This window comes from Hyperoodon ampullatus (genome assembly GCF_949752795.1).
Source record: "Hyperoodon ampullatus genome assembly, chromosome: 4".
In the NCBI taxonomy this organism is placed as follows: domain Eukaryota; kingdom Metazoa; phylum Chordata; class Mammalia; order Artiodactyla; family Ziphiidae; genus Hyperoodon; species Hyperoodon ampullatus.
Window position 1 is genome coordinate 30,482,900 of NC_136917.1, and position 13,464 is coordinate 30,496,363.

At 46.3% G+C, this 13,464-nt stretch overlaps 1 protein-coding gene across 2 annotated transcripts in view; it reads right to left on the reverse strand.

Moving 5' to 3' along the window:
• Positions 1 to 973: 973 nt before the first annotated feature.
• INSR (insulin receptor) overlaps positions 974 to 13,464 on the reverse strand; it is a gene marked incomplete at both ends in the record, with an annotated part of 130,321 nt that continues 117,830 nt past the window's right edge. For both annotated transcript variants that reach the window (XM_079701687.1, XM_079701686.1), the window contains 8 exons: positions 974 to 1,328; positions 3,919 to 4,053; positions 4,380 to 4,509; positions 7,040 to 7,199; positions 7,292 to 7,402; positions 8,432 to 8,676; positions 11,241 to 11,308; positions 12,935 to 13,037. In XM_079701687.1, the coding sequence (XP_079557813.1) occupies positions 974 to 1,328; positions 3,919 to 4,053; positions 4,380 to 4,509; positions 7,040 to 7,199; positions 7,292 to 7,402; positions 8,432 to 8,676; positions 11,241 to 11,308; positions 12,935 to 13,037 (1,307 nt within the window). The remainder of the gene's footprint in view (positions 1,329 to 3,918; positions 4,054 to 4,379; positions 4,510 to 7,039; positions 7,200 to 7,291; positions 7,403 to 8,431; positions 8,677 to 11,240; positions 11,309 to 12,934; positions 13,038 to 13,464) is intronic.

Consider the following 13,464-nt stretch of genomic DNA (forward strand, 5'->3'; position numbering starts at 1 on the left):
TTCTCAAAACTCTTCATCATCTCAGTTCTTCTTTTTTTTTTTCTTTTTTTTTCTTTTTTTTTTATGTCCTGGCTTTTGTTTGGTCTTGAAAAGATCCATTATCACTCCAAACGACTCCCATGGCTCCTGGAAAATATTTTTCACCAAAGTTAAGGGACAGAAGACTCCTGAGGCTAAACTTGGGACTGAAGGAGAATCTTGAGGGCACAGTGTCCCGATAGATAAGAAGGAAAGGAGTGGGGGAGCGGATCAGGGGCTCACACACTCCAGAAGAGCAGAACCTTCATGGGCTGATCCCCAAAGCAGCCACTCAGCATGCATGATTTGCACACACACACACACGCGCACACACACGAGTACACACGTGAGCCACACCCCAGGACTGCAAAACTATATCCAAAGTACAAAAGCAGCAGCTATTGGTCAATTTGAGGAACTGATTTTGTGAAGAAAAAAAAAATCCTTCTGGATGAAAAAAACTTTCCTGAAGCCCACTCTGCAAAGTTTGGAATTCTACTAGGACAGGGTTCTGTTGTTGTTTTTTTCTTTCTTTCTAACTTTTGTTCCACAAACAAGATTTATGTTTTACACTGTAGCTCAGACACCAGCAAAAACAAAAACAAAAAAAAAAAACAAAAAAAAAAACCACTTTGTAAAAACAGGTGCTTTCTTTCAATCTGCTAGGAAAAAAAAAAAAAAAGTAACATCCGGGCTTGAAACCTCGGTGGTCCAAAAGGACAGCAGCCGTGGAAACCCCTTTCCCATCTAGGTTCACAGTTAAGTTCTCAGATGACTAGTCAAATTGGCAATCAAACCAATGTGTTTTAAGTCAGAAGAGGAACAGAAATGGATAGTCATGATCTCTGAGCTCCATTTGACACTGTGGCTGAGTCGTGTGAAAATCCTGAGTTTTCTGAAGGCCTTCAAACCAGAGGAAAGTGAAGACAGGAACCATTCCCCCGAGCAGGGGCCATTAGGAAGGATTAGACCGGGGCAGAGTCAGAATGCGTCCGTTTTTCTTGCCCCCGTTCATGTGGGTGTAGGGGATGTGTTCCTGATAGTTTCTCTTTAGCCCCAGTGCGGACCCTCCATCCCGGCCGCCGGCCTCCTCCCTCTGCGCATGTGAGGATCGGTCCAGGGGGACACTCTCCATGTCCTCAAATTCCATCTCCAGCTCCTCGCTCTCGGGCACCTTGTTCTCCTCGCTGTGGAAGAAGGAAACTTCGGGAAAACTGGGGTGCAGCTCGTCCTTGAGCAGGTCGACAATTTCCAGGAAGGTCGGCCGCATCTTGGGGTTGAACTGCCAGCACATGCGCATCAGGTCGGTGCTGCAGGACAGAGGGCACGTGGAGGGTGAGGCGCGGGGCCCCCCGCCAATCGGCCCCCTCCCCACCCCTCGCCTGTGGCCCACACCCACGGGGACAAGGGCCGACACCGGAAAGGCGACAGTCAAGCAGAAACAGCGATTCTAGGGGCGCTGAAAGATGGTTTTATAAAGAGAGTCAAGGGGGCTGTCTCCTCCCCAAACCAGATCCAGAAGGGCCTCTCCTGACGTTGCTACATGCTGAAGACCATGGTTCATCGTTTTTTTTCTTTTAAGTTTTTAATTTGTATTATTTATTTATTTTTATGTTTTTGGCTGCGCCACCCAGCTTGCGGGATCTTTGTTCCCCGACCAGGAATCAAACCCGTGCCCACTGCAGTGGAAGCGTGGAGTCCTAACCACTGGACCGCCAGGGAAGTCCCCATCATTTTTTAAAATATTGAAGTATGGTTGATTTACAATGATGTGTTAGTTTCAGGTGTACAGCAAAGTGATTCAGTTATATATATATATACACACATATATATATTCTTTTATATATAAAAGAATATATATATTCTTTTTAAGATTATTTTCCCTTATAGATTATTACAAAATATTGAGTATAGTTCCCTGTGCTATACAGTAGGTCCTTGTTGTTTATCTATTTTATATATGGTAGTGTATGTGTGTTAATCCCAACCTCCTAATTTATCCCTCCTCCCCCTTTCCCCTTTGGTAACTGTAAGTTTGTTTTCTATGTCTGTGGGTCTATTTTCTGTCGGTTCCTCACTCTATATGTACATTCCTGCACCTGATGAGGGCAGCTGGGTGGACTGACCCTAGAGGGCTAGTTCTGAGTGGCTGTCCTGCAGGCCCAACCCCCGCTCTCTGGAGGGTGGGGGGTGGTGGGCGGGTGGAGACTATGACTTTACCTAGGACAGGCCCCGAGGGCTTGGGATTTCCATTTTACCTCCTCCTTTCCCCACTGTAACTTCTTCTAGGGCAGGGGTTGGCAAACTTCAGCCCTGGACCAAATATGGCCCCCTGAGTGTTTTTGTAAATAAAGTTTTATTGGTACGCAGCCACACCCATCCAATTATGCATCATCCACAGCTGCTTCCAGCTACAAGGCAGAGAGCCACCCAGCGCATAAAGCTGAAAATATTTACACTATGGCCCTTTAGAGAAAAAGTTTGCAGGTCCCCACTCTAGGGTCTACATGTAAGTTCCCTGGTCCTGGAACTACACCTAGCTGCTAATTGGCTTGGCAAGGAAAGGCCCTTCATGAGGAGATGTTTAAAAATATTTTACTCAGAGTTTCTAAGTAACTCTGCTTCATATATATATATATATATTTTTTGCATATGAGGTTTCTTCAAACTATGTTTTCTAAACAGCTATCTTATTCTTTTGAGGATGAAGCATCAAAATGGCCTCCCTCCATGGATTTTTTTTCAGGAGGGCAAAGTTTTTTCTTAAGAAACACTGATAAGGGAATTTATATGTAGTAAATGCCTATTGTAGAAAGTTAGAAAACACCCCAAAATATGGAGAAAATACAGCTCGCACACAACTCTCCTTCAGATATAACCTCTTGTCTTTTCTATCTGGATACATTTGGAAATGTAATTTACACACATTTATTACACTTATTTTAACATAAGCTAATCCACTGAGTTATAAAATATATCATAAGTATCATCTGAAATGTCAATTTCTGTTTCATATTATTTTATCAATTTACTTGGCAATTCTCATATTGTTGGATGTTTTGATCATTTTTTTTTGAGATTTAAATAACATTGCTGTAAGTAGCTATGACAACAGGGTGATAAGAAAGATTATCTAACCATACCATTGATAGAATTGAATATTAAAACTCTCCCTTCTTTCCTCCCTCCCTCCCTCCCTCCTTCTGTTCCTTCCTTTCTTCCTTCCTTCTATTGCTAGTTTAGGAATATAGTACTTTCTTTATTTTACTTTACATTTATTGGACTATTATGACACTGGATAATTTGGTAAGTGTTTAATGATGTGCATTTGGTGTTTGTGTTGTACAGTTGTTCCTACAACAAAAATTTAAGACAAATATTGGGAGGGGAATATGTCATACATACCCCTGACAATTTTTTTTTTTAGTGTTTATGCTCAGCGATTTCTTTTTTCCACTTTTAATGAGATATAATTGACATATACCATTGTATTATATTCCTGACAAAAATGTTAAGTGTAAAAAGAATAGATAGTTAAACCTAAGCCTCCACTCCAGCTCCCCAGTTTCCTTCCCAAAGTTACTGCTGTGCAATTTCCTATACAACCTTCCAAAAATATGAAATGCAATAGAGCATACATCTAAAGATATAATACACAAACATAAGCATGTATGTAGACACAATATGCAAACACGAGTGTGCACGCAAAGATGCAGCAGGCAAGCACAAGCACACATAGAGACATCATAAATGGAATACAAACACAAATGTGCATGCAAAGAAAAAATCTGCAAACACAAAGACATGTAGACATACAATACCCAAACATGAGTATCCAGGCAAAAGGGCAAAGACTTTTGAATGAGCACCTCACACACTGTACCCCATTTCTACACTTACACTCTCTCTGGACAATTGTCGGGTTGATCCAGATACCCTCCATCCATGACAAATTTTAACACCTGCTCGTTTGACAGGCCTTGGTAAGGCTGTTCTGCCAAGCTGGTAATTTCCCAAAGGACCACACCAAAGGACCTGCCAATGACAGTCGGGAATAGTAACAAAGAAGCCGTTAAAATACACACAACACACACACACACCCCTTCTTGGTTTACTAGAACCTGGTTGGCCAGTTCACTAAACAATTCATGCTGCAGCTCAGAAATGCCTATAAAATTAGTGTCCATTCGAATGTCACAGTAGCTGTGCAAGGGTCCCCAGACATGCCATCCCTTCTTTTTCTAGATGGAGAAGCCCTGAGGAAGGCAGTTTTCAAGTGACCCCTCTCACACTGGTCATACTAGCAGAGCAACCTGGAATCCAAGTGCAGTGTTCTGTCCACCAACCCACACATGACTCACCACATGTCCGAAGAAGTGGTAAAGACCCCGTCCTTCAGCGATTCGGGTGCCATCCACCGCACGGGGAGCAGACCCTTTCCCCCTTTCCGGTAGTAATCCGTTTCGTAGATGTCTCTGGTCATTCCAAAGTCTGACAACAAACAGTAGTTCACATGCTCTTAGCCTTCAGCCTGTGGCCAGCTGTCTGCCATCTTCTCTGTCCCACCCCTGGTAGAGCCCTCAGATGAAGGCACCTGCCCCAGGTGTGAGCTCACCTGCCTCAGGTGTGTGCTCACCTGGGTCACAGCCAAATCCAGTGAGAATGGATTCTGAGGGTACTCATGGGGATGTGGAGGGAGAGGATGGGCCACCATTTAAAGGGAAAGAAAAAGAACCACCAAGTAGCAAAGAAGTGATGTTCTGACCTGGAGCTTGGGAATCTCACCCTCAGCAATGCTTCCTTCCAACCCATACCTCACAGGCATCCCAAACCAAACTTTTCATGCTCTGCAACAAACCTACTGTTCGCCACTGGATCTGGTCCCACCACCCACCCAGCTGCCCAGCCAGAAACCTGGTGCTGGGTCTTCCCTTAGCCACCCCCTTTCCTCACACCCCGCAGAAAAGACAGTGGTGAGTCCTGCCCCCTCGACCTCCACATCCCTCTCTAGTCTGTTCCTCTCCACAGCCCTGGACGCCCCCAGGCCCGCCACCATCTCTCACCTGCAGGACCCTCCCTCCATCCTGACCCTGACAGCCCACTGCCCAAGAGAAGCTACATAAATAGGATCATGTCACTTCCTGCTTCACACTGGCTACGTAGGATAACATCGAGATGACTCACCATGACCGACAAGGACCTTCCCAGCCTGGCTCCGGCTTCTCTCCTCAACCTCACATCTCACACTGCCCTGCTCCCCTCTCCGTTCACCTTATTCACACCACATCAGCCATCCTTCCAACCTCACAGCCTCTGCACGTGCTGTAGCTCCCCCTGAGACGCCATCTCTCAGGTCAACTTCTAACCCTGCAAGTCTTGGTTAAAATGTCGCCTCCTTATGGAGAGAGAGGCCTTTCCTCTCCATCATGGAACTGAACTCTTTACTTCCTTCAGCGCTCTCTTCCCAGTCTCCATCATCTTATTTACATGTCAACTATTTTACTGTTCATCTAGAACAGCTCTGCCCAGTAGAACTTTCTGTGATGATGAACGTGGTCTATACCGCACTGTCCAATATTGTTCAAGGTTCCCAGTTCGACTGATGGACTTAATATTTGATTTTATTTTACTGAATTTATTTTATTTTATTTTACTGAATTTAAATTAATGTAAATTAGTTCACTGAATTTTAGTTATTTTATTTTACTTTACTGAATTTATTTATTTATTTATTTTACTTAATTAATTTCATTTTACTTTACTATGTATGGAATCTAAAAAGAAAAAATTGCTCTGAAGAACCTAGGGGCAGGAAAGGAATAAAGATGCAGACGTAAAGAATGGACTTGAGGGGCCTCCCTGGTGGCGCAGTGGTTGAGAGTCCGCCTGCCGATGCAGGGGATACGGGTTCGTGCCCCGGTCTGGGAGGATCCCATATGCCGCGGAGCGGCTGGGCCCGTGAGCCATGGCTGCTGAGCCTGCGCGTCCGGAGCCTGTGCTCCGCAACGGGAGAGGCCACAACAGTGAGAGGCCCGCGTACCACAAAAAAAAAAAAAAAAAAAAAAAAAAAAAGAATGGACTTGAGGACCCGGGGGTGGGGGGCGGGGAAGGGTAAGCTGGGACGAAGTGAGAGAGTGGCATGGACATACATACACTACCAAATGTAAAATAGATAGCTAGTGAGAAGCAGCCGCATAGCACAGGGAGATCAGCTCGGTGCTTTGTGACCACCTAGAGGGGTGGGATAGGGAGGGTGGGAGGGAGACGCAAGAGGGAGGAGATATGGGGATATATGTATATGTATAGCTGATTCACATTGTTATACAGCAGAAACTAACACACCATTATAAAGCAATTATGCTCCAATAAAGATGTTAAAAAATTAATTTAAATTATTTTACTGAATTTAAATTAATCTAAATTAGTTTACTGAATTTAAATTATTTTATTTATTTTTACTTAATTTCATTTTAGTTTACTGAATTAATTTCATTTTATTTTACTGAATTTAAACTAATTTAAATTAGTTTACTACATTTTAATTATTTTATTTTACTGAATTATTTTATTTTACTGAATATATTTTATTTTACTAAATTTAAATTAGTTTAAATCAGTTTACTGAATTTAATTTATTTTATTTTATTTTACTAAATTTTATTTTATTTTACTGAATTTACATTAAACACAGTGGTCAGTGGCTGCTGTGCTGGATGGTGCAGATAAAAATTGCAAGCTGCAAATAATAACTGCAAGCTGCACAAGAGCAGAAAAATCACGGCGACTCCTTCAACCTTGCCCCTGTAACACCTCCTGCAGCGGCTGGCACAAACACTGCTTAAAGAAGTGAATGAGTGAATTAATGAACAAATGCAATTAAATTACAGCATGAGGACTAGGTCCCCGTCCAAACCCTGCCCCTTTCCAATATTAGAAAAGACTGAAGCACTTGCTATCAGACAACTCCTCCTGAAATCAGAAGGCCTGGCCCATACATTTCAAAGCAGAAAGCCAGACGCACCTCCAATTTTGACGGTAAAATCGTGGGCGACCATGCAGTTTCGAGCTGCGAGGTCCCGGTGTACAAACTTCTTGGCGTTCAGGTATGCCATCCCGTCGGCGATCTCTGCAGCCATCTGAATCATCTCTTGCAGGGTAGGGGGAGGGCGGCCGGGGTTATTCTAAAGTCGAAACATGGGGTCGTGTTCAGCGACACCAGTGCCCGAGGCCGGGAGCGGGCACCCCACCGGGTACCTGGATGGAGGCAGCTCACCTCGGCCTCAGGCCGCAGGGAACGGAGGTAGCTCTTCAAGTCCCCATGAGCCATCAACTCCATCACCACCAGCGTCGGCTGGCCTTTGGATACCACCCCCAGGAGGCGGACCTGTGGAAAAAGCATGGGAGGGGGCGGAGGGGGCAGTTCTTGGATGAGTGTCTGTGGGAAGATGTCCACTCACCCGGTCTCCCTGTCTGGTACCTACATCACACACAGCACCCTGCTCCTGAGTGGACTGTGGAAAGCCCTGGTCTGCCTGGCTGAAACACCAAGGTCAATGTCTTGTTGGGTTGGGGAGTGGGAGAATTCAGAACTCACAGTCTGGTGGGAGGGGGGAAGCAGACAGACCTGCCCCCACACAGCAAGGCAAATGTCAAGGCAAACCCTCATATCTCTGAACACAAAGGCCCACTTCCAGGCCTTTGCATAGCTGTTCCCACTGCCTGACCCTCTGGTTCCCTCGCCTGAGCTGACTGTCCCCTCAGCTGAGCTGTCCACACGGCTCAGTCCCTACACTCTGAAGTCTTTGCTCAAATATACCTTCGCCACTGCTGCATTCCCAGTTCCCCAACTCTGCCTTCCTCTCCCCTGTTGCCATAGCATCACCTCCTTGTGGACAACATTATTAATCTACTGGGTTTAGATTCTGTCTCCACTCGTGGGATTGAGAGCTCCAGGAGGGCAGACATCTGCTGCATCCCAGAGAGGAGAATGGAGCTCAGTACAGAGCAGGTGCTCCTTGAATATGCGTGGGGCAAGGATGAAAGGACACAGGCTCAAGGAGAAATTAAGAGACCATGGTGGGAGCAGAAAGGCAGGGAGAGTCTGTGCTGACTTGCGGGAGCAGGGAAGGGGTGGACCACTGTGTTTAAAGGTTACAAAGGAGCCAGGAAGAGGGAAGAGATGGAAGATTCTGGAAAGCAATGGTACAGTGAAAAGGGTATTGCTCTGAGTGAGGTGGGAGAGGATGGGATTTGAGAAATGAGAAGGGAAGGGTCAGCTTTATTTTGGATATTCAGCAGAGTCGGGGCTGGGCAGGAGGTCCACACCCAGCATCCTCACCGCTCTATGCAATAGGAGGAAGGATAGGTATTACAGGAAGACTTTTTCTGCTCCTGGAGCCAACTCGGGACTCACCACGTGGTGGCAGGTGAAGCCCTTCATGACCGAGGCCTCGTTGAGAAATTCGATCCGCTCTCGCAGGCTGGCAGACTCGTTGACCGTCTTCACCGCCACTCGGGTCTCCGCCTCGCCCTTGACAATGTCCCTGGCGTTGCCCTCATACACCATGCCGAAGGAGCCCTGCCCCAGTTCTCGCAGGAGCGTGATCTTCTCTCGAGGCACCTCCCACTCATCCGGCACGTACACAGAGCAGGGAAACACTACACCTCACTTATCTACACAGCACCCTTGGAGGATCCCTCAGGGGTCCCTGGCCATCTCCCACCTGAGCTCCCCCTCCCAAACGTTCACTAAGTCACTCCTGTGATCCAGACCCTGTGCCGGGCAGTGGGCACAGAGCCAGGAACAGGACAGGCAGAGACTGGGGAAAGAGTCCAGGGTTCTGGCCAGTAAATGCTGAGCTGAGCCTGCATCCCCATCCTTTCTGTCTGATTTCAGAGCCCTGTTACCAAAGGATGCTAATTCCCATCTGAGCCTGTTATTTCTGCAAAGTACCAAGGGGATAGGGGATGACCCTATCTGACAGGTGAGTGAGCTCACCCAAGACCACCCAGTGCCAGTGGATCTGCAGATGGGATGCAGCCACATAAGTGAGAACAGAAGAACCGCCCAGCCAAGCACTGCCCAGGTGGCGAACCCACCAAATGGTGATTTGTTTTAAGCCACTAAGTTTGGGGGGTTTGTTACACAGCAAATAATCTGCAGACAAATACACAAAGTCCTCATAAGAAAAGCCAAGAGGTTTTCTGCCCTCCTCTGCACCTGTTATGGGCTGAATTGTGTCCTTAGCAAATTTATATGTTGACATCCTAACCCTGGTATCTCAGAATGTGACTGTATTTGGAGATGGAGTCTTTACAGAGGTGATCAAGGTAAAATGAAGTCATTAGGGTGGCCCTAATCCAGTCTGACTGGTGTCCTTGAAGAGGAGATCAGGACACAGACACACACAGAGGGAAGACCATGTGAGGACACAGGGAGAAGATGGCTGTCTACAAGTCAAGGAGAGAGGCCTCAGGAGAAACCAACCCTGCTGACCCCTTGATCTCAGACTTCCAGCCTCCAGGACTGTGAAGAAATCAAATTGTTTACTAAGCCACCCAGTCTGATCACAGCAGTCTGAGCAACACGATATGGTCACCAATGGCTCTTTCAAGGACATTGGATCAGACAAGCGTTCTGCACCCAGATGAACTCACAGATGCTCACTGGGGGGCCCCTCAGGGTTCTGAGCTTGGACCTTTCCCTGTGCGTATTCCTTGGCCCAGAACTTTCTGGCCTTAAAGACCCATGAGCCCCAATTTCTAGCTTTCACTTAGTACCCCTGTGCTCTCAGCCATTGCTGCATCCCCGGAAGGAAGCAGGACAGTAGGGTGGAGAAGTGGTCCTGAGGTTCAGCTTCCCCATCTCTGATATGATTAACAATGCCATTCTCAAACAGGCAGAGGAGGCTCTGGATTAACATTCATCCACTCCTGCTCCTGGCTCTGTGTATATTCCCACTTGTAATAAACTCCTTGTCTAGCTTCTCTATTCTGATGCTTTGAGGTCTTGCTGAGCCTGCCAGGACTGCCCATCCCAGGGGTGGCCAATTCCTACAGACAGTAAATGACGTGCCTGTAAGTCCACTTTTCATATGCAAGCCAACCAATCCACAGCCTACACCCCAACCCCATCGGTGATCAGGCTCTCACACTCTGGGCCACTATCCCCCTGCCCTGATCACCCCAGGGCCAGTTTGCAGACAACCAAGGACAGCCCCTATGCCCCAGACCCTGCTGAAACAGTTCAAACTAGCTCATCCTATGTCTTACCCTGCCTGACCTCTCCTTTCTCATGGAAAAGACAATAAAGCCTCTTGCCCACGTTTTTCCCTCACTCCCTCTGCCTCCTGGCCGACCCTGGTGCTTCCCCATGTGGCCCTGCCTCCTGTTTCTCCGGACTCTGTGAGTCTAAACTTTTTCCTCATGATAGTCACTTGCAGGTCTGCATGTCTTACCAGACTTATTTAAAACAAATCCCAGGTACCCTTAAAAACACCATCCCTGTACCCCAAGGCAGCATCCTGCCAGGCAATGGTGTTCATGCCTTGAAAGTCGCTTTTTGAATTTGCTGCATGAAGCATTTTAGAAACTTGTAGTGCAACAGCTGCCTTCACATCTGAAGGAACATCCAAGCCTTTTCTTCAGGGGTCACTCACTGCCTTTTGGTACAATCCAGGGGAATATGGCCATTGATCCTGCCATATCAGCATCAGCATCACACCCATGGTCAGCTGACAGCAATAGCAGATGTGCCCCTGGTACACACCCAGCCTCCCACCTTCCCCATCTTGTCCCTGCTTCTTGTCTGCCTCATCCCTGATCCCCAGTCTCTCACCTTGGCTTCTGATTCCCACCTCTGAGCCTGGATGGCCAGTTTGGTCACCACTTTCTGGCTCTGACCCTCGGCACTCTCTCTGGCACAGGATCCAAGCTGTATACCCCCACAGCTGGGGCACCAAGCTCATGGCCTCTCAGCCAAGCCACGCATGGGTCCCAGAACAGCTAGATCAGCCCATTCAAACAAGTGCCAGACAGCAGGGGTCTGACTGCTCCTGGTAACAGGGTTTCTGCAGCAAGGGGCAGGTCTGCAGACTCAACTGAACAAAAGGACTCTTCTCAGCCCCCCAGGGTATCAACCCTTGACTGTCACTTGACAATGATGGCAAAGGAAACCGAACAGCTGGATTCTGGTCACCCACAAGGGAGGGGATCATACTCACCATCACTGGCACTGAGGTACTCGGGGTTTGAAGAAGCATACAGTGGTCCCAGTGGCCCATCCGGCTGCCTGGATGAGAAAAATGGAGACATTCCATCTTGATATGCTCACAGAACTCTGTGGGTCATTAGCGGGAGGTTACAGCCTCCCCAGTGCAAACAGCCACCCTTATTAGCAGCATGCACGTAATCCTGGATACAGTTTGGGGTGAGAATGGGGGACCCTTTTTTTTTTTTTTTTGCGGTACATGGGCCTCTCACTGTTGTGGCCTCTCCCGTTGTGGAGCACAGGCTCTGGACGTGCAGGCTCAGCGGCCATGGCTCACGGGCCCAGCCGCTCCGTGGCATGTGGGATCTTCCTGGACTGGGGCATGAACCCGTGCCCCCTGCATCAGCAGGCGGACTCTCAACCACTGTGCCACCAGGGAAGCCCCGGGACCTTATTTTTTTAGCAGAAGCCCATCAGATGGCTACTTAAGTGCATCACCATGGAACTGCTCACTCTTAAACTACAATTTATGGTTGTCAATATAACATCTAAAAACTGCTCATCCACTGCTATTCTGGAACCATCTCATTCCAGCTTATAAGAAACAACTGTTGAATTTTCAGGAAATTTGCAAGCCAGTTGTTAAATACAACCACCATTTAAAATTAAATTACACAGGCTTACAGTTAAATACATTATATTCAAAGCAAAGGTAACAAATATTCAAAACCAATTATCATACTACCTCTTACTTTGATGGACTAGACACTCTTCAGCCCTTCTGTATTACCTTATTTATTTATATGATTGCATCCATATGGCAGAAATACTACATATCTGTGATTGACTGCATAGCTCTTCCCAACTCTGCGTTCAGTGACATCATGTCTGTAGCTTGAAATTGGCCACGGTGGGAATATTCACAGCGGGTGTAAACAGACAAATGCTACATACCAAGACTGATTTATGTTCTGTTGTACATCCAGGAAGTGATGGCAAAAATGTCAGTAATGCAGATTAAGCTTAAATGTGTGTCATCTCTGTAGCCATGACATTGCCAATGGCGCAAAAATTGAGAAAATATGCTTTCAATATTTAAAAATTATTATCTGATTCTGCAAAAGTCATTCTTATTGTCGATGAACATATATGCCTTATTTAATTTTTATCTTGTTCTTTAATGTAAACAAAATATCAATCAACATTCATCTTGGAACTACAGCCGTTCATCAGTTGCACTCATAGGTTGGTTATAGATACAAAGGTTCAAGGGAGAAAAAATTGACAAAAACGTTTGGTGAGGATCAACTGGCTGTAGGGAATTTATGATAGCGAGTATTGTATATTGTATTATGATAATTATCTGTAAATTGCATGCTATGCATCCTTTAGATCAGTAAGATTTACAGTAAATTTATTTTTAAAATATGTATTTATTTATTTATTTCATTGCGCCGGGTCTTAGTTGAGGCAGGCAGGCTCCTTAGTTGTGGCATGTGAACTCTTAGTTGCAGCAGGCATGTGAGATCTAGTTTCCTGACCAGGGATCGAACCGGGGCCCCCTGCATTGGGAGCGTGGAGTCTTATCCACTGCACCACCAGGGAAGTCCCTACAGGAAATTTAGATATAACTCTATCTATATGTAGGCATACTTTTCCCCGAGAGAGCTGGTTGTTAACCATTTACCAGAACACCTCCATGCTCACCTCTTTCTCAGGAATAGATAAATACTTCCGATCACAACACTGAAGAGAAAGACAAAGATGAGGGGGCCGATGATAATTTTTGCAATATTTGATGGCACGTCTACTGAAATAGAACAAGAAAATATAGGTCTCACATCAAAATGTGTTCACATCAAAGGTCACACCGGAAAACACATCTACATGTCCAATGGGTCACACACACTTGTCCCCCTTCTCTAGTCCCCGAACCTCTCCTGCGGTGACCCCAGACCACTGCCCATCACCAGCTTTTCTCCCTTCACCATTGAAGGCCATCTTCACGGGCACACAACCCAAGCCATCAGGCAGGTCTGCACACTCAGAAGGTTCTGCTCTCTGTTTAATGCTCTATTGTCCCTGTCTGGAAAGTCTTAATAATTTTTAAAGAAGGAGCCCTGCATTTTCACTCTGCACTGGACCCTGCAAATTAAATAGCTTATTTTAATCCCAACAGCACCTCTGGCAGATGAAAAATTCACCAGAAGCGCCGTGGTCGGCAATTTCCCTCCTCC